The 20,790-nt window shown below is 54.8% G+C and overlaps 2 protein-coding genes and 1 long non-coding RNA gene across 5 annotated transcripts; 1 reads left to right on the top strand and 2 right to left on the bottom strand.

Annotated features, from left to right (window-relative positions):
* Nucleotides 1-118: 118 nt before the first annotated feature.
* LRRC25 (leucine rich repeat containing 25) lies at nt 119-2,924 on the top strand. 3 transcript variants are annotated; one of them, XM_053999483.1, is made up of 3 exons: nt 119-229; nt 1,083-1,941; nt 2,180-2,924. In XM_053999483.1, the coding sequence occupies exons 1-3, from the start codon at nt 133-135 to the stop codon at nt 2,298-2,300; spliced, it is 1,077 nt and encodes a 358-aa protein (XP_053855458.1). In that variant the 5' UTR covers nt 119-132; the 3' UTR covers nt 2,301-2,924. The 3 variants fall into 3 exon arrangements, with proteins under 3 accessions (XP_053855458.1, XP_053855459.1, XP_053855460.1); XM_053999484.1 differs by lacking the exon at nt 119-229 and adding an exon at nt 238-344; XM_053999485.1 differs by lacking the exon at nt 119-229 and adding an exon at nt 789-895.
* An 843-nt stretch (nt 2,925-3,767) lies between these two features.
* GDF15 (growth differentiation factor 15) lies at nt 3,768-6,306 on the bottom strand. Its single transcript, XM_053999470.1, has 2 exons — nt 5,776-6,306; nt 3,768-5,064 (listed from the first exon to the last, which is right to left on the bottom strand). The coding sequence occupies exons 1-2, from the start codon at nt 6,110-6,112 to the stop codon at nt 4,268-4,270; spliced, it is 1,134 nt and encodes a 377-aa protein (XP_053855445.1). The 5' UTR covers nt 6,113-6,306; the 3' UTR covers nt 3,768-4,267.
* Nucleotides 6,307-16,117: 9,811 nt separating this feature from the next.
* Nucleotides 16,118-18,711, bottom strand: LOC128819415 (uncharacterized). The gene is made up of 2 exons (XR_008440691.1): nt 16,880-18,711; nt 16,118-16,775 (listed from the first exon to the last, which is right to left on the bottom strand). It is a non-coding gene; the product is annotated as an uncharacterized LOC128819415 (long non-coding RNA).
* Between the last annotated feature and the right edge of the window lie 2,079 nt (nt 18,712-20,790).

The raw sequence follows: 20,790 nt of genomic DNA, 5'->3' as shown, positions 1-20,790 counted from the left end.
CGGACATGAAGGGGTGGATATGGGAGGGGGGACACGGGGGGGGGGACACAGAGGGACACGGATGTGACAGGGTGGACACGGACGCGATGGGGTGGACTTAAAGGGGCAGTGACACGAAGGGATGGGGACAGGATGGTCATGGAGGGACGCGGATTTGAGAGGGTGGACACGGAGGGGCGCCAAGGGGGTGGCCACAGACACGCGGCACAGAGGGACACGGATGTGACAGGTGGACATGGACACGACGGGGTGGACACATGCAAGGGGTTGGGCATACGTGGGCACGGACACGAGGGGGACACACGGACACGACGAGGGGACACACGGACAGGGAATGGGAGCAGGTAGTCACGAAGGGACTCGGACACCAGGGGGCGGACACGGTGTGACACGAGGCGACACGCAGGGACAAGGATGGACACAGGGGGGTGGACGTGGAGGGACACGGTCACCGGAGGGACATGAGGAGTGGACACTCGGGACGCTGAGTTGCAGATACGGGGAGGGGACACCAGGACGGGGACACCCACCCTGCCTGGGGACACAGCCGCAGAGTCCCCCGGCTCCCACCCGGCCCCGGGGTCCCCTCACACTCGGGGGGTCCCTGTGCTGCCGGGGGGGGCGGTCTATGAGCACACCCGTGTGGGTGTCCCTGTGTGCCCTCGCGCGTGCCCCCCACCCCTCGGGTCACCGGGACACTCAGTGCCAGGGGGATGCTCAGCACCCCAAGAAAGGACCGGGGGTCTGGCAGGGGTCAGGGGGTGCTGACTTGGGGGTGCTGCCCCCCTGCCCCCCCCCCCCCCCCGGGGCCGGCTACGCCCTGGCAGGGTGACACGGGACAGCCGGACCCGCCTGTTCCTCTTCCCCACACCAGGCAGCAGCGGCCGGAGCGCAGGCGAGTCGGGCTGCTGTGGCTGGGAGGGGGAAAGGGGGGCAGGAAATGCCCCGCTGGGACCCCCAGGAGCTGCCCAGCCCTGGAACAGCGGGAGTGGGGTGGGGACGAGACTGGGCTGCACTGGTTTGCACTGGGAAGGGGGGGATCCGCTGGGAATGGGGGGTCCTGATTCCCGTTTCCCCCCCAGGCTCCCGCTGCGGTGGAAGGACCATGGGGCTCCCTGCGGCCCTGCTCGTGGTGCTGCTGCTGCTGCACCCCGAGACCGCCCTGTTCGTCTTCTCCCCCTGTTTCCCCTTGCTGCTGGACATTTATGAAGAGCTGGACCTGACCAACAGGAGCAGTGGCTGTGCCGAGCTGGACTGGAGCCCGTTCCACCGGCATCGCCGGCTGCTGCTGAGGCACAACGGCATCGAGGCCCTGAGCCCCTCGGCCCGCCTCGGGCCCAGGATGGAGGAGCTGGACCTGGCGGAGAACCGGCTGCGGGAGCTGCCCGATGGGTTCTTCACCAACGCCACGGCCCTGCGGAACCTGAGCCTGGAGGGGAACCCCCTCCCCGCCGTGCCCTCCGCCGCCTTCCAGCCCACGCTGAGCTCCCTGTCTGTGTCCTGCCGCTGCGACGTGCTGGGCAGCGTCCTGGCCCACTGTGCCCGCCCGGGGATCCGCTGCCTGTGCTTCACATCCCACCAGAATCCCTTCAACGCCACGGAATTCCACGACCGGGAATGCGGGCCCGGCGCGGGGCTGGTGGCCGGGGTGGCCGCTGCGGTGGCCGCTGCGGTGGCCGCTGCGGTGGCCGCGCTGGTGGCCGCGGTTTGGTACCGGCGGAGGAGAGCGGGAGCCGCGGTGGGCGGCGTGGGGAGGGGGAAGCAGGATCCCGCTGGAAACCTCCGGCAGCCCCGTTACATCAGCCGGGACACCGGGAGCGGCCCCGCCGATGTCGCCGATGTCGCCGATGTCCCCGACTACGAGAACGTCTTCGTGAGTCCCGGCACGGCCCCGGCTGCTGCGCACGGATGGGCGCCGGCGTGGCAGGAGCCGCGCTACAGGTGAGGCTCCGGCGCAGGGAATGAACATTCCGGGAATGTTCCATCCCCTCCCTGCTCTGCTGTGCCCTGAATGTGTTATCCTGCCCCGTCGCGCCTCATCCCACTCCATCCTGTGCTGAACCTGCCATCCCATCCCATCCCATCCCATCCCATCCCATCCCATCCCATCCCATCCCATTATCCCATCATCCCATCCCGTCCCCGATTCCCTCCTCCCTGAGCCCCCCCTGTCCCCCAGCCCGCAGGTCCCGCTGGATGAGGATTATTTCCTGGAGGGCGCGGCCGATCCCGGGGACCAGCCCATCTACGCCAACACTCTGGCCCCCACCGAGGACGTCTACATCATTCCTGACCAGTGAGGGGCTGGGGGGACACTGGGAGGGCTGGGGGGACCCTCTCTGTCCCCCGCTGCTGCCCTTTCCCAGGCTGTCCCCCAGCCCGGAGGGGACAGGGACATTCCGCGGGGCCGCGCGTGGTTCCCACACGCGTCCCGTGGGAGCGCCTTTTGCAGGGGGATGTTTTTGGCAGCCCCAGTCCCCCCACTTCGCCCCAGTTCTCACTCGGAGGTGAGGGCTGAGCTGACATTTCCTCCCGGGGCTGCGGGGACGCCTCCTGGTGCCGCATCCGCCGGCAGCTGCCCCCGGGGCCGGGCCACGCACGGGGCACCGGGGCCGGCTGGAGGAGCCGGGGCTGACCACGGCCTTGGCTTCCTCTTCCCCTTTTGGGGCCCACGGGGAGCGTGGGGTGCGCGCTCGCCCGGGGACGCGCTGGCGGTTGGGGACATCCGGTGCCACCTGCTCGATCTTTCCTGCTAAATCGGCCACTTCGGGGAACGAAGAAAAAGCTCCTTTTTTTAATCCTCCGGGTGGCACCCCGAGCTGTTGTGTTGCATGGGGACCTAGGGATCCCATGGCTTGTCTGGGTGTCCCCTCAGTCCCTGGGAGGCTTCAGTGTGCCCCATTAAATGGTTTAATTATCTCTAATTACCTGCACAGCTTGTGGTCTGTGGGCTGGGCTGGGTTTTCCCTGGGGCTCCCAGAGTCTGTGTCCCCAAAGTGGGGGTCCCGAGGGACCAGGACCCTCAAGGGACAGATCCCCAGAGCTCGTGTCCCCAAAGTGGGGGTCCCAAGGTCCCAAAAGCCAGGTCTCTCCAGTCCCTGTCCCCAGAGACACCATCTCCACAGCTTGCATCCCTCAGTCCCTGGTCCCCAAATTCCCCACGCCAGAGCAGAGATCCCATATTCCACCTCCCCCCAAACCCAGCAGGAGCTGCTGAGGGACAGGACACCCCCAGATCACACTGCAAGAGGGGACAGAAAGCACCTGTGACCAGCAGAGCCACCCCATCGAGCCATGGGGAGGCCTTGGGGACACGGTGTGTGCCACCAACCTCCGAGGGGAGTTTCCCCCATCCCTTTGGTGCCCACGGGCTCCCAGGGCTGGAGGCAGCTGGAAATGGGGCAATGGTCACCTCCTGGCTGGACATCACCCCCAGGGGCCGGGGCTGTGCCCAGCGCCCTTCCCAAGGACACAAACAACTCAAAGGTCTCTGGGAGCAATGCCCAGGCATTACTCACATGCTGGCACTGGAAAGCCACGAGGGTTTTCCAGCAGATCTATGTGGAGTCAGATCCCAGGGGAGCTGAGGGTCTGAGGAGCAGGGGTCCTGTCAGAGCCCCCCCCCCCCAAGGTGTGCAGGAGGAGCAGAATCCCTGTTACAATCACTTTATTCATAGTTTTACATCATTTTGGTTTTATAGAAATATATAAAATAGAAAACCACAAACCCCCTCCCTCTTCCCCCCCCCCCAAAAAAAAAAGGATATTTTGCTATAAAATGCAATAAGTTAGAAATAAATAACTGGGTTGCATAAATAAGTCTCTGAGCACAGAAGAGGGTTTGGAGTGGGATATGGACACCTGGGCACGGACCCACCCCAGCCCACGGGGGATCTTTTGGGTGGGAAGGATCCACCTGCTCAATAAAAGATGGATTTAAATTAGAGAAGAGACAGGGGAATGAGCTATTTCGGTAGAGATTTCACAACTGGAGATGCTGGGGCTGAGCTGGTGGCAGAGCTGGAGACCCCAGGGCTGAAGTGCACAGCAGAGCCAGGGCTGGCGTGGAGTCACTTGGTGCCACAGGACCTGGATTTTGGGATGCTGGAGCTGGAGACCCCATGGCTGAGCTCAGTGGTGGATCCAGGGCTGACGTGGATTCACTTGGTGCCACAGGACCTGGATTTTGGGATGCTGGAGCTGCCAGGAGCCGGGATGGCTTTGCCCCACCTGGCTGGTGACACAGCTGGAGCTGTCGGCGCTGCCGTCAGGCGCAGTGGCACCTGGTGACCAGCATGTCCTCGAAGAGGCTGGACACCAGCCTGCCCTCGCTGTCCAGGTGCATCAGCACCATGGGGTCGTAGCCTGCGGGGACGCAGCAGGGCGGGGGCGCAGCCTTGGACAGGGAGTGCACTCGGGATTTGATCTGGGCGTGCATGCTGGCCGGTTTGTAGTTGTGGGGGCAGGAGCCCTCGCAGAACCTCATGTAGTAGCTGTTGGGGGCGATGACCCAGTCCGACCAGCCGATGTCCTGGAAGGAGACCTTCAGCGACTTCAGGCAGCACTTCCCATCGCTCTTCCCGCACTCCTCCTCCAGCCCCCGAGCTCTCCTGGCCGCCCGAGCCGGCTTCTCCAGGGTTTCCACCTCCAGCACCAGCGTTTCCCCCGCGGGGGCGGCCAGGGCGGCCGAGACGTTGGCGGTGAAATCCAGCTCCAGGCGCAGCGTGGGCTCGGGCCCGGCCACCCAGGGCTGGACGGCTCCTGTCAGGTCCAGGCTGCGGGAATGCCGGCGCAGCTCCCGGCTGTGCAGGAGCTGGGGGGTGCCCTCAGCCCCCTGCAGGGTGTAGATGGTGACCCGAGGTGGCACCGAGGCGCCGGGCGGGGACAGCGGCTGCTTGAAGAGTTTCAGCTCCGCCTGCACCACGCGGAGCTGCCGGTGGAAATCCTCGGTGCGGGACAGCAGGAGGTGGTAGCGGTAGGGACCGCGGGGCTCCCGGTGTCCCTGGGCGTCCCGGTGTCCTTGAGAGTCCGGATGTCCCTCGGGGATGTCCACCCAGCGCAACACTGCGGGGACAGAGGTGACAGCTGATGTAAGAGCCAGTAATTCCTCATCAGCCCAGGCTTGGGATCAGCTCCGGCCAGGCAGCCAAGCTTTTGCTGCCAGGGAATCACCCACATCCTGAGGGATGCTGGAAATTCTTTGCTGGGCTCGTCCTCAGAGCCACCATCTCCAGGGACCCCCAGGCTGGAGGCTCTCAGTTTTCCTGGTGCCAGAGAAGGCGTCCCAGGACCCATTGGAGCACCCCCATCCACACCCCGACTGTCCCCACCCAGCCCAAGGGGAATTATTTCAATTATTGAATTTAAATTAAAATATTAATTCATTTGTTTAATTATTTAAATCCCTCCCCGATGCAGATAAACCCCCAAACTGGAGCTCAAGCTGGGGATCGGGGGATGGCACCTCCCTTCCTCCTCCAGCTCACCCCCAAATCCCTCGGGCACCACTCAGAGCCCCCGAGCTGCCGCTGATCAAAGCTTTCATCCCAAACCCCCCTGATTTTTTGTGATTTTAAGCAAAACGGCTCCAGCTGTGTCTCGTCCACTTCCAGGGCAAAGGAAGGAGCAGGAGAAGGATGAGCGTGGCCACCGTGCTGCATGCCCGGTCATGTCCCCGGGCACCGGGGTGACATTCCCGAGGGCGGGACACGCTGGGACACACGTGGGTCCCGGGGGATGAGGCTCGGGGGGTGACACGGAGCCACGGCCACTTACAGGTGGGGGTCAGGCGGTGCAGCCGCCGGGTCCTGGACACGGCTTCCTCCTCTTCCTCCTCCTCCCGGCTCCGGTTCCCCGCCAGCTCCGCCACTTTCTGCTGGTAGAGGCGCTGCGCTCTCTGGATGCTCTCCTGGTCCAGCTGGCGCCGGCTGACGGGGGGAGCCGGCATTCCCAGCCGCTCCAGGATCTCCTTTTTGACGGCTTCCAGCTGGAACCTGTCCTGGTCCCACGTGTGGGGCCGGGAATCCACGGCCGAGAGGAGCAGCAGGAGCTGCAGGCAGGTGAGGGCGGCCCCGACGCCGCGCAGCGCGTTCGGCGCCGCTCTCCTCAGCATCCTGCAGAAATCCGGCGGCTTCAGGGCAGGATTTGCTCCCAGATTTTCTGCAAAGGCTGGACGGGCTGCTGCCGGCGGTGCTGCCAGGGGAATGAATGAAGAGGACCAGACCTGACTTTATAGGAGCCGAACTTTGCCCGCCCTCCGTCCCCCCTCCCGAGGGTGACGCCAGAGAGAACTCCCAGCAGGAATCTCTCCTCTCCGCTGGGATTTCCAACAGGAGCTCTGATAGAGCTGGAGCCGGGTGATGTATAAGCTGTTTTGCAGCTGCGGAGACAAAAAAAAAAAAAAAAAAAAAAAAGTGGAATAACTCCTTTTTCAGACACAAACACTTCCCTTCTACCTCCCGTTTTCCCTTGGGATCGCACGGCTCGGGGAATCCCCCTCACCTCCGGTGGTGGCGGAGCGGGGTGGTGGAGAGGGGATGGTGCGTGAGGCGGGAGCGCTGCAGGCAGCATCCCAAGCACGGATTTCCCATCCTCGCATCCTCAGCCACCTCCTCTGCCCGCCACCTCGCGGCTCGGGTCGCTGTTATCGCACGGGGCTGATCCTCCCCTTCCCAAAATCCCAGCGGAGCAGGGATGGGGCGGGAGGCGGCAGCTCGTGCTGGGTGCGTGGCCGGAGCAGGGGAGGGATCTGCTCTGGACCTTGTCCCACCGGACAGGTGCGGCCGAGGGATGGGTTCATCCCGAGCCTGGATCCTTCCTTCTGAGGCAACCGCGGCCGGGGTTACGTCATCCCGAACGGAGGCAGCCGGGATGGAGCCGGGCACGCCGGGTGGCACGGGTCCAGCGGGGGCCACGTGTGCCGGGCAGCACCGTGCCAAGAGCGGGGCTGTGGGCAGGAGGAAATCCAGAGTGGGAACGACCCCCAGGGGCCAGCACAGCACCGCCCCTCTCCCAGCTTCTCCTCAGGGATGCTTGGACCAACAAAAAAAAAAAAAAAAAAAACGTGAGCAGAGGGATGAGAAGGAGCTCCCGGTGGCATGAGGAAACGGGCAGGTCCCCCCGGGGCAGGCGAGGCCATTCCCGAATGTCCCGAAGTCGATCCAAGCTCCCGGGCTCCAGCTGTGCTCCCGCCAGGGACGAACGTGCGGTAATCCCGTGATTCACGGCTGTTTGTCCCCGCTCCTCCGCGGGACTCGGCTCCAGCCTTGCCCCGGCTTTTCTCCCCCAGTTGCTCACGGGGTTGCCTGAGGCAAAGCCGAGACCGAGCGTTTCACCCTAAAACACGGGAAAGGAGAAGTTTGCCAGGATGACCAGGGTCGTGTGGAGGGGATTGCCCCGGCCCTGGCTCCGCTGCTCTGCTCTGGATCCGTCCTTGCAGCAGATGGGAGAGGAGGAGCAGGAGTCCCCCCAGGTCCCCTCCCCATTTCACTGCTTTTCCCTTCCCAGAGCATCCACTTTGGAAGGAAATCCCACGTGTGGCTCACAGGGAAACCTCCCAGGGCTTCACCCCATGTGGATTTGGGCACCATGAGTGGGACTTCACCCATCCCTCCAGCAGCTGGGCAGGGATGAATTTCCTGCCTGGAGCGCCTTCCCACAGGGAATTCCCAGAGCCCCAAGCGGGCTGTGATCCTCTCCCAGGGATTTTATCAGCTTGAGGTGATTGCAACCCTCCAGCCCCCCAAATCCAGGGAAGAAAGGAGAGGGAGCATCACCCCAGGAGGACACAAGGGCAGAACCACCGCGCCATTCCCTCCCCTCCGGACATCTCCATGTCCACATCAGGCACCAGCTCCCTCCACCATCCCCAGAGTGCCAAATGTGCTGATCCAGAGCCAAAATGGAGCCCTTGGCATGTCCGGGTGCAGGAAGAGGCCCTGACCTCTCCGGTGACATTGAGCAAGACCCGGCAGAAACCCCGGAATCCCCAAGTTCTGCTTTTGCAGTGGATTTTCTGCCAGCCCCGTGTCCAGGAGTGACGCACTCCAAGAGCATCAAAGGTTGCTGGAGCCGGATGTTTTCCCCCAAAGGCGCCAGCAGTGGAAGTCAGAGATTTACAGCCCAGCAAGGGCCATAAAAGAGGGATTTTGGGAGCAGTGGTTTGATCCTGAGTGAGAGATGATGAAATGTCCCAGCGTGTCCTCACCAGCCTGCAAGAAGGGATTGCGCAGCCTCTGCATCCCACGTTTCCTCAGCTCTTCCTGGACACGTTCAGTGGTGGAAGGTCAGGTTAATCCTCAGCTCTTCCTGGACACGTTCAGTGGTGGAAGGTCAGGTTAATCCATGCCTTTTCCCAGCGGGATGAAGGCTCCTCTCCAGTTAATGCACCCCATGTGGGTCCCTCATCTTGGCACAGCTCTCCTGGCACGGATCTGGAGCAGGGGATTGCTGCTCCCAGGGAAAGAGCAGCTGGGATGGGCTGAGGGTGAGGAGGATTGGCCTCTGGGAAGTCCAGGAGAAGCTCCAGTTGTGCACTGCTGAGCCTGGAAAGGTGTGGAAGTGCCCAAGGCCAGCTTGGATGGGGTTTGAGGCACCCTGAGGCAGTGGAAGGTGTCCCTGGCCATGGCAGGGGTGGAACAGGATGGGCTTTAAGGTCCCTTCCAGCAAAATCCGTGATTCCAAACAAATAATGCTTTTCCCTTCTCCAGATGCTAGTGGTCAGTGGGGAACATGGTGAGGACACAGAGCAAGGGGCTCCAGAGGGCTTAAATTCCCCAAAACTCAGGAAATTCCCTGCGGCTGCCCAAGCTGGCAGAAACTTTGGGGGTTTTTGCAGAGTTCCTTATCACAAGTGGCAAGAGGGGAAGTGCTGCCTTCTAGATTTTAGGGCTATCAGTTCCTCACAGCTGTTGAGCAAAGGATCCCCAAAAAGTGCCCAGAGACCTCTGGGAATTGGTGGCATCACCCTGGGACCGACAGAGCGGGATCAGGTCCTTCCCACATCCTACAGGACCTCAGTGCTCCCCAAAGCCACTCAGGCTGAGCAAGTTGGATGCTGCAGGGAGGATATTCCCTGGAAAAAGGGCAGTTCATGCTTTCCCATGGTGTTTTTTTCAACCAAAGGATAAGAAGGGGAGAGCAGCCAGGCTGCTGGCAGCACGTGAAGCTCCAAGCAGCCCGTGGGGCTTGGCTTCAAGGGAAGTTGGAAGCTCCAGGAGTTATTTGGGATGAGAAATGCCAGGTGGGGTTTGCTCCATCTCATTTCAGGTCTGGAAAGGGGCACAGAGGGATGGGAGACAGGGCTCTCCCTCTGCTGCCAGCGTGGGATGTCTGGGAAGCCACATCCCGTGTTTTCCCAGCGCTGGCCGCCGTCATGATGGATCAGCAGAGTGGACACTGAGGTGACCTTTGGATGTTTCTAAATCAAAGACAACCACGATGGGTCAGGCAAGCAAAAAGCAGCTTTTGCCCCGTCACAGCAGGAATCGCATTTTTCTCCCTTTGCCGCGAGTTTACGGCATCTCCCAAAAATGAGACTTCTGCTCCACTTGGACAAAGACATTCCTGCCTGGGCTGCACCCGCGGTCAACGATTAACTCGGACTCCCAGCCCCCTCAGCCCGGGAAGGGCAGGAAATGCCTCTGGTCCGACCACCAAAAATGGAAATCTGCCTCGGGGTGTCCTCACTCACGCCACAATCACCTTCCCCTCGGAGGTGCTTTGGCACCAGGATGCTCTCTGCTTCCCGAGGGGGTTCTTTCCTGGATGGGCTCCCTGGACAGGGATTTCCAGGTAGGGTCTGTGCTCTGCTGAGGGGGATTTTCAGTTTACAGACATGAAATAGAATCCCTTGAGAGCATCACTGGAGTTGGACTCCCTGATCCTTGTGGGTCCCTTCCAGCGCAGGATATTCAGGGAACAAGCACAGCCTGGGCAGGATTGATGTGATGGTTGTTGAGAAGCAGCTTCAAAAAGCAGCTTTTCCATGGTGGGAGCATCTCCCTGCTCAATTTCACCCTTCCAAAGTGCCAAAAGAGCCCTTTCCATCCATTTTTTTGTGTAGATCCAGGAGGTAATCCCAGGCCAAGGCTTTTGGGAGCGTGGTGATCCCTTGGGATGGTGCTGCTGAGCCCAGGGAGCCAGATCAGCTCTAAATCCTTCCTCCAAAAAGCTTTCCAACACTGAGCAGGGGGAAAAAAATGGATGGAGGGAACCAAATCCAACCTGGGCACATCCCAGAGCAGCATCTCTTTTACCAAGCAAACCCTTAGGACACACTAAAAGGGAAGGATAACCTAGAAAGTTCCTTAAAACTGTAGGATTTTAAGTGTCGATGTTTTAAATGCTGGTAAAAATAGATGGAAACCAAATCCAACCTGGCCACATCCCAGAACAGCACCCCTTGTATCAAGAAGAGAAAGACAACCCCAAAACTGCCTTAAAACCACAGGATTTTAAAAGCCTGGATGCTTTTTTGAAGCACAAAGCACAATTTTGGACGAGGAACGAGCATGGAAGCTGCTGGAGAATTTGGGGAAGTCGCTGTCAGTCCGACCTCCAGGAGAAATAAATGTATTTATTTGTGAACTCGGACACAGATAAGGCTCCACGTGCCCATCAGGAGGGAATTAGTCAGCGGAGCATGACTCGGGAAAGGGTTGTGTACACAGGAGCATCCCCGGCAGCAGCGGGAAGCAGCTGGAGAGAGGCAGCACGGAGGGATTTTCCCTCAGGCTGGAGCCGTGGTGCCGGCTGGGAATCGGCCAAGAAAATCCCACCCCGCAGCAGAGAATATCCATCTGCATCTCCTGGATGCGGGCAGGGAGGGAAAGGCACGGTGAGGAGCCTTGGAATGGGGAATTGCTCAGCCAGAGCATCATGCCTGGCACGGGGAGCTCATCCTGGGAATTCTGTGCTGGGAACATGCTCATATTCATCCTGGGAATTCTGTGCTGGGCTGGGATGTTCATCCTGGGAATTCTGTGCTGGGAACATGCTCATATTCATCCTGGGAATTCTGTGCTGGGAACGTGGCCATGCTCATCCTGGGAATTCTGTTCTGGGCTGGGAACATGCTCATATTCATCCTGGGAATTCTGTGCTGGGCTGGGATGTTCATCCTGGGAATTCTGTGCTGGGAACGTGCCCATGCTCATCCTGGGAATTCTGTGCTGGGCTGGGAATGTGCCCATGCTCTTCCTGGGAATTCTGTGCTGGGCTGGGATGTTCATCCTGGGAATTCTGTGCTGGGCTGGGAACGTGCCCATGCTCATCCTGGGAATTCTGTTCTGGGCTGGGATGTTCATCCTGGGAATTCTGTGCTGGGCTGGGAATGTGCCCATGCTCATCCTGGGAATTCTGTGCTGGGCTGGGAATGTGCCCATGCTCTTCCTGGGAATTCTGTGCTGGGCTGGGAATGTGCCCATGCTCATCCTGGGAATTCTGTGCTGGGCTGGGATGTTTATCCTGGGAATTCTGTGCTGGGCTGGGAATGTGCCTGTGCTCATCCTGGGAATTCTGTGCTGGGCTGGGATGTTCATCCTGGGAATTCTGTGCTGGGAACGTGCCCATGCTCATCCTGGGAATTCTGTGCTGGGCTGGGATGTTTATCCTGGGAATTCTGTGCTGGGCTGGGATGTTCATCCTGGGAATTCTGGGCTGGGAGCGTGGCCATGCTCATCCTGGGAATTCTGTGCTGGGAATGTGCCCATGTTCATCCTGGGAATTCTGTGCTGGGCTGGGATGTTCATCCTGGGAATTCTGTGCTGGGCTGGGGATCTGAGGATGGAGGTGACCCCGAGAGTGTAAAAGTCCTTTTGTTCCCCAGCCCAAGCACCCAAAGGAGTCTGAATGCACAGGATCAGCTTCTCAAGGTTGTTCATTTCCCTTCTCTAGAACATTCTCTCTCTGCCCTGCTGAGCTCTGCCCAGCAGCTCGGCCATGGCATTCTGTCTGCCCTCAGGGCAGTGTTCACATTTCATACCCAAAACTCCATGTGCCGTGGTTACAATAACGTGCCAATGTCTGTCATTGATGTTGGACAGTGTGTCTGTGCCTGAAACCAACAGAAAAGTGTCACCAGCACAGCAGGACATGGAGGGCAAGGAGAAGGAGAAGGTCAGGACATGCCCAAATCCCTCCATCTTGTACCCCTGAACCCCATTCTAAAAAACCCCAAAATTCCACTTTTCCACCCTGTGTTAACTCAACTACCACACTGCTCAAACCCTTGTGGCTTGTAATTCCTCAGTGTAATTCCTCAATTCCCTAAATTATGTCCCCAAGTGCCACATCCACACCTTTATCCTGAAATCTTGTCCCCAAGTACCACATCCACAGTTTTGCCCCTAAATCTTGTCCCCAAGTACCACATCCACAGTTTTGCCCCTAAATTACGTCCCCAAGTGCCACATCCACGGCTTTACCCCTAAATGCTGTCCCCAAGTGCCACATCCACACTTTTACCCCTAAATGCTGTCCCCAAGTGCCACATCCACACTTTATCCCTAAAAGAGCTGGCAGCTTTTCCCACGGGCTAAAATGGAAGCCACAGGTGGTTTTGACTTGGTGCCAAGGTCCCCGAGCCCCCTGCCAGGGTCTCGGGCAGCCAGGGCAGCCAGGGGGGTGTGCTGGGCTCCCACGGGCTGGCAGCGTGCCCATGCCCAGGCACCCACGGCTGGGATCCTGCCCTGGGATGTGCCCACACAAGGCAGGCAGGGCAGGAAATTCCAGCCATTCCCCACAGTTTTTTTTTTTTTGGGTGGAAGCTCTGGGGAGCCCTCCCGCAGCACCTCTGCTGGAGCTCGGCTTTGATTTGCAAGCTGGGAAAACAGGGAGAGGGAGCAGCCTGCCAGATGGACGCTGCCCAAAAATCCCACCTCGTTTAGGAAGGGGTTGGAAAGAGGGAGGAGCTGGGGAGGAGGGAAGAATGGCAGTGGAGAAGAATGAATTTAAAACAACCCCAAAACCTAAATTAATTTAAAAATTAAAATAAATTTAAAAATTAAAATCAATTTAAATATTTAAATAAATTTTAAAATGTAAATAAATTTAAATATTTAAAATTAATTTTAATATTTAAGTTAATTTTAATATTTAAATTAATTTTAATATTTAAATTAATTTTAAATTTTGGATTTTTAAATTAAATTAATTAAATTAAATTTAAATTTAATTCTTTGAGGAGCCAGTCCACCAAAGAGATCTTCTCCATGAATCTCTGCATCTCCACCAAGGAATCCAAGCGGGATGCTCCATGAGGAGCCTCCTCACCACGGGAAAAAAAAAAAAAATTTGGATTTGTCCCCACGGAGGGTTCTGTTTGTAAAATGACCTCATGGGCACATGACTTACCCGAGGCATGACATCAGCCCGGGAACACCGCAGGAAAAGCTTCTCACCTTATAAAGGGAATTAAAAGGAGTGGAGTCATCAGGGCTTGGCTCAGTGGCCACAAATCCTGGCTCACCTGTGAGGGAGATCCCAAACTTCCCGGTGCCTGGAGTGTGGTGGGTGGAATTAAAGCTCCATCTCCAAGGAAAGGCTGGAGAGCTCAGCAGGATCACCATGGCAGCTCAGGGAAAAAAAAAAAAAAAATTAAAAAAAAAATCTAGAATTAGGGCATAAAAAAGACGGAGAAAAAGCAGAGATTCCAGAGGAACAGTGAGGTTTTCCTTTCTGATCCAGGCAAAAACCACCTGGAGCAGGGGCATGGACCACGGGGTGACCTCCCTGAGCCCCATTCTGCCGGAGTACCCCAGGTTTGGGTTTTAATTACCTCGGGTAATGAATCCAGCTCCATCCCGCTCCTCCTGGAGCTGCCGGCGAGGGGTGACACCAACACCCCACGCAGGGCTGAGCTGCTGTCCCTGCCCCGGTGACACTCCCTGTCCTGCCACCTCTGCCACACCAGCCAAGTGGGGAGCAGGAGAAGCCCCCAGGACCGTGCTGGAGCTGTGGAGGGTCTGCAGCCTCCAGCTGTCCTGGATCGAGCTGGAATTATCCAGTTTTGCACCTTCCTGGATCAAGGTGGAACTGTGCAGCTGTCCTGGATCGAGCTGGAATTATCCAGTTTTGCACCCTCATGGATCAAGCTGGAATTACCCAGTTTTGCACCTTCTTGGATCAACACGGAGCTGTGCAGCTGTCTTGGATCAAGCTGGAATTATCCAGTTTTGCATCTTCTTGGATCAAGCTGGAATTATCCAGTTTTGCACCTTCCTGGATCAACATGGAGCTGTCCAGGTGTTCTGGATCAAGCTGGAATTATCCAGTTTTGCACTCTCCTGGATCAAGGTGGAGCTGTGCAGCTGTCCTGGATCAAGCTGGAATTATCCAGTTTTGCACCCTCATGGATCAAGCTGGAATTATCCAGTTTTGCACCCTCATGGATCAAGGTGGAATTATCCAGTTTTGCACCCTCATGGATCAAGGTGGAATTATCCAGTTTTGCACCTTCTTGGATCAACACGGAGTTGTGCAGGTGTTCTGGATCAAGCTGGAATTATCCAGTTTTGCACTCTCCTGGATCAAGGTGGAGCTGTGCAGCTGTCCTGGACCAAGCTGGAATTATCCAGTTTTGCATCTTCTTGGATCAAGGTGGAATTATCCAGTTTTGCACCTTCTTGGATCAAGGTGGAGCTGTGCAGGTATCCTGGATCAAGGGTGGAGCTGTGCAGCTGTCTTGGATCAAGCTGGAATTTTCCAGTTTTTGCACTCTCCTGGACCAAGCTGGAATTACCCAGTTTTGCACCCTCTGGCTGTCCTGGATCACTCTGGATCTGTGGAGAGGTCACACCCTCCCCATTTCCCGGATCAAGCTGGAGCTGTTGGACCCTGCCCGTGTCCCGGACCCAGGGGTGGCACCCTGGGCTGTCCCCGGGGTGACACCGAGCACAAGGTGCCCGGATGGCAGCACCATCTGGTGGCACCAGCCCTCCCAGCCAGCCCAGTTTGCTCCCAGTCAGGACCAGTGGCAGCAGGAGCAGAGAGAGAGAGAAGCCTTAAAGCTGCCAGCACAGAGCTTCCATCCCCGGAGGGGGCAAAGGTGTGGATGTGGCACTTGGGGACAAGATTTAGGGATAAAGTGTGGATGTGGCACTTGGGGGGACAACATTTAGGGATAAAGGTGTGGATGTGGCACTTGGGGACAGCATTTAGGGGCAAAAGTGTGGATGTGGCACTTGGGGAAAAGATGTCAGGATAAAGCTGTGAATGTGGCACTTGGGGACAAGATTTAGGGGTAACAGTGTGGATGTGGCACTTGGGGGGACAACATTTAGGGATAAAGTGTGGATGTGGCACTTGGGAACATCATTTAGGGGTAAAAGCGTGGATGTGGCACTTGGGAACATAATTTAGGGATAAAGTGTGGATGTGGCACTTGGGGGAACATAATTTAGGGATAAAGGTGTGGATGTGGCACTTGGGAACACCATTTAGGGATAAAGGTGTGGATGTGGCACCTGGGGACATGATTTAGGGATAAAGGTGTGGATGTGGCACCTGGGGACATGATTTAGGGATAAAGGTGTGGATGTGGCACCTGGGGACACCATTTAGGGATAAAGGTGTGGATGTGGCACCTGGGGACACCATTTAGGGATAAAGCTATGGATGTGGCACTTGGGGACATGATTTCAGGATAAAGGTGTGGATGTGGCACTTGGGGACAGCATTTAGGGGCAAAAGTGTGGATGTGGCACTTGGGGACAGCATTTAGGGATAAAGGTGTGGATGTGGCACTTGGGGGCATAATTTAGGGATAAAGGTGTGGATGTGGCACTTGGGGACACCATTTAGGGGCAAAAGTGTGGATGTGGCACTTGGGGACATGATTTAGGGATAAAGGTGTGGATGTGGCACTTGGGGACACCATTTAGGGATAAAGGTGTGGATGTGGCACTTGGGGACAGCATTTAGGGGCAAAAGTGTGGATGTGGCACTTGGGGACATGATTTAGGGATAAAAGTGTGGATGTGGCACTTGGGGACAAGATTTCAGGATAAAGCTGTGGATGTGGCACTTGGGGACAGCATTTAGGGTGGACAGGGCAGTGCTGTGGGAACAGGTTTGTACCAACCACCACCTTGAAAACCAACAAAAGGGACACTCAGAGTCAGAGTTAAACTCTTTATTTCCTTTGAAACAGGGGTTCAAATCCTCAGGTACAAAGTCCAGTCTGGCAGTACAAGCTGGGAGCGCGTCGCTGGTCCCCGACCCCACAGCCCCTCTGGGATTGTTGGGATTTACAAGGCACTGCAAGAACACACAGACAACAGAAACCCCAACGGGCTGGGATTGGTGCTCCAAGAGTCCTGACAAGCACGAGGTGACACCTGAGGTGGCCACACAGACACCGGGTGGCTTCACAAGGGACACGCAGGGGACCCGAGGGCTGGGAAAGGGTCAGGACAAACACCTCGCTCCAAGAGGAGACAGCAAAAAACCCTCAGGAGTTGGGTTAACCCAACCAAAAGTGAGGATGGAACAGCAAAAAACCTTTAGGAACTGAGTTAACCCAGGCAAAAGTGAGGATGGGACAAAGAAACCCTCAGGAATTGGGTTAATCCAACCAAAAGTGAGGATGGGACAACAAAACCTTTAGGAATTGAGTTAACCCAACCAAAAGTGAGAATGGAACAGCAAAAAAACCTCAGGAATTGGGTTATTCCAACCAAAAGTGAGGATGGAACCGCAAAAAACCCTCAGGAATTGGGTTAACCCAACCAAAAGTTGGATTAATCTAACCAAAAGTGAGGATGGAACAGCAAAACCTTTAGGAATTGAGTTAACCCAACCAAAAGTGAGAATGGAACAGCAAAAAAACCTCAGGAATTGGGTTATTCCAACCAAAAGTGAGGATGGAACCGCAAAAAACCCTCAGGAATTGGGTTAACCCAACCAAAAGTGAGGATGGAACAGCAAAACCTTCAGGAATTGGGTTAACCCAAGCAAAAGTTGGATTAATCCAACCAAAAGTGAGAATGGAACAGCAAAGCTCTCAAGAGTTGAGTTAATCCAACCAAAAGTGAGGATGGAACAGCAAAACCTTCAGGAATTGGGTTAACCCAACCAAAAGTGAGGATGGAACAACAAATTCTGTTTGCTGCCTCAGGTCCATGTGTGTGTGTGAGCACACCTGGGGAACTCAGTGCAGTCTCTGAGGAGCACCCATGGATAAAAATGGGGATTCCCACCAATTCAGGGGTTTCCAGCCCAATTTTTTTCCAGCCACACACGGGGCAAATCCATCCCCATCCCCACCATTCTGCCTCCCAAACGTGAGCCCAGCACAGGACAAGGCACTCCCTGATCATCGACGTAAACATTTGTGATTTAAGAGGCTGGTGCAATCGAAAACCTGAAGGTGGATTTGGAAGTACCACGGAGTTTTCTGTAAGGGCAGTGATAGTTTCATTCCCCATCATCAATTCCTATCTCTGGGGAGGTATTTCCTCCCTTATTTTGTCTTAAAAATAGACTGAGCAGAAGCAGGTCCCAGGTTTCAATGAACACCTCGAAGAATTAACAACGTCCTCAGCTCTGGAGTTTTGGCAGAATTTCCCTTTCAGCACATAAGACACTCATCAGGAATATAAGTTTTTTTTTTTTTTTATGAAAAAGTGCACTTTAAACTGCAAAAAAATTAGGGATTCTGGTGCAAAAATAAGGAATTCATCTAGATCAAGATGAGTATTTATGGTATCAACAAGGGTTTGTTTTTTGTTTTTTTTTTTTTCTCCAAGTCAATAAATTTAGAAAGAGCCTCTGCAACTCTGAAATTCCTATGGTTAAAATAAAATTAAATCGTTAAAATATTATTGGGTAAAGTATTAAAGGAGATAAGAGGAAGTTACTTTGGGAAAGGATCTGTACAAATTCAATGCTGACAAATTCATCTGCGCTGCGGGGTGGAGTCTGGAAAACAGAATGAAAAAAATAAAGCCCCACAGAAAATACTTTTTATGCCTGAAGATCCTGATTTTCACTCAGATTTCGGACACCACCACTCCCTCCTGCAGCAGCTCTGAGAGTGAGAAATCCAGGAGAAATCAGGAATCACAAGGAATTAACCCACAACCCCCCATGGCCAGGCCATCATCGCTTTGCCCATTTTTTGGTTTGAAGAAGTTCCTCCTCCTCCTGCAATTCCTAAAAAAAAAAAAAAAATAAAAAAAAATCCCTAAAAAAACCAAAATCTCCACCCACCAGGGCAAGGAGTCAGAGAAGCCCAGGATGGTTTGGGTTGGAAGGGCCCCTAAAGATCACCCAGTTCCAACTCAACTCGAGGTTATTTGAGCTTCAGAAGAAATTCAGTGGATTTTAAACATTTTTTTTTTTTAAGGCTTTCTTATCAAAACCAACGACACTGGGAGCCTGTGCTGTCTGAGCAGGCCTGGAATCTCCTGGGTTTTTATTCCAGGAGATAATCCCCTGGAATAATCCCCTTTTTCCAGCTGCTGAGGCACTGGAAGGTTCAATATTGCCTCTTTTGGGACATGGAGGGGGTTGGCTGCTACATCTACACCTGGCCCCAGGTGAGTTCAGCCACAAACCACCTTTTCCCAGGGGCTTTTCCACATGCCAAATCCCACGGAGGTGATAATTCCCACATCCCTGGCTCAACTCAAGGAATGTTTTCCTGCCGTGGGCATCACCATCCCCACAGCTCCATTGATCCCGAGTTTATCCCAAAGCAGAGCAACTTTTTTTTTTAGGTTGGGTTTTTTTTTTTTTTTTTTTTTTTTAGGGTTTTTTTTTTGGTTTTTTTTTTTTTTTTAGGATGTCTCAAAGCCTGCAGGGAATAACTGGAACAACTCTGGGAGCTGTCACAACCACACCTCAAACCCTCTTCCTGACCTTTCCATCCTTTCCCACTCCTTGGGAGCTTGGGGGGATGCTGCAGGTGAAGGTGAACTGCTCTGCAGGAGCTGGCAGACTCCCCAAAAAAAACCCCAAAAACCCCTTAAACCACACCACAGAACCCCTCAGGCTGGGAGGGATCCCTAAGGATCATCAAATCCCACAGGAATCCTTGAGGCCAAAGAGCCTTCCAAGCTCCTTTTAAATGAATTAAATTCACCTCCCCACAGCAGCATCGCCAGACTGAGACACTGCCGAGTCTCTGGAGCTCCCCAAAAATCCTCTGCAGGATTAAACAATCCTGGGACAATGAAATTATCATCCCAAACACTGCCAGACCCTGCTCCGGGGCAGCTGAGTGACATCAGCCCCAATCCAGCAAAACCTCCCTAAAAAAATCCTCTCTTCCACACCAAAAATCCTCAGCCCTGTTTTCCCCCCCCTGAACCTTTATCCCCAGAGATGATTTTGCACTCACAGCACCCTAAAATTTCAGATTTTTTTTTTTTTTTTTCCCTTACATTTTTTCTCCTCACATTTACAGGCACGGGAGTGGACATTCCACCTGAACTTCCTACGTGAATAAAATCACTAGCACAAAGTTTTTGGGGTTGGCAACAGGTCTCCCACTCAGTGCAAATTAGCAAATTCTGTTAATTGGTGATTAATAGAAAGGAAAGCAAATAGGATTTAGGAAAACATCAGCTTTTTTTTTGAAGCTCTGCATCAGTTTGATGTCCTATTCCCAAAGAAAATAGGGATCTGTAAGAAAAGCTTTGTGAATTGGACCAAAAAAAATAAAATTAAAAAAAAAAAAAAACACCAAAAAACCCAACCCCAAAGTATTTAATTTAGGTCATATTAAATAAAATTAGTTTAATGCCATTTTTCCCCAGTTGGCCTACAGGAAATTTCTCTACCACCAAGACACCTTTTATAAACACAACCTCAGGCTAATTTCCCAAAACCCACCCCCAAAAAAACCAAAAGAGTAAAAAATAAATTATGTCTTCTAAGGAACTGATCACGTGGAGCTTCCCCAAAAACAGATCGGGAGCAAAAGCAATGCCCAAAATATTCCCAAAAAATGGGATTTTTAATGCTGACACACCCAAGGCCAAGCACTGCAGTCCTCAAACTCCAGCAGGCTGTGGATTTTCCCCCTGGAACAGCAGAGAGCACTGAGAAAAATGAATATTTTTAGGTGCTGAACAGGATTTCACTCGCCAGGCTGAAGAAACCCACGTGGGAAGAGGCTCTGCCCACGGAACTGCTGCTGTCTGTGCTCCCTGCTGGTGGATCCTGAGCCACCACCACGTCCAGGGGCACCTCCAGCCCCACCCAGGGGGTGCTAATAATTCATATTTTGGTGACAGAGATCAATCTCAAATTATATATAAGCAAGTTGTGCAAACCTTTGTTCCTACTGTTAAATAACATATTCCAAGCAGGTGGAAAAGAGTGAGAAGGCCTCAGGGAGGGGCTGGGATGTTCTCTGTTCTGGAGCCAGCTTGGCTACTGCTCTCTCTCGTGCCTGTGTGCCACTGCACTGCCACCACGTCCACACTCAAGGGAAATGATAATTCCAAATGGATCTCACACCTGATTCTCAAACAAGCTTTCATGACTTAAGCTCCTCTGCCACCAGCAGACTTTTGGATGCTCTGTGGACGCCTTCAGACAGCAGAAAAGGCAGTGTGACCTATTGCAAGCAAAACTGAGTTTTAAGAGGTGTCACTTATGGACTCTGAGCTGGATCACCTTGATTATTAAGGAGGAGAAAGAAGGAAGAGCAGATTTATTAAATCTACTGCACCAGTGGCCACTGCCAAGCAGGGAGAGGTGCTCTGGGTCTGAACTTGCAGCTGGTAAAGGCCAGGGATGGACAGGGAATGTCCCACCTGGAGATGCTGATCCCACCCAGGT

Source organism: Vidua macroura, chromosome 26 (genome assembly GCF_024509145.1).
Source record: "Vidua macroura isolate BioBank_ID:100142 chromosome 26, ASM2450914v1, whole genome shotgun sequence".
Lineage (NCBI taxonomy): Eukaryota > Metazoa > Chordata > Aves > Passeriformes > Viduidae > Vidua > Vidua macroura.
Note: the sequence above shows the minus strand (reverse complement) of the source record. Positions and strands in the feature narration are given on the sequence as shown.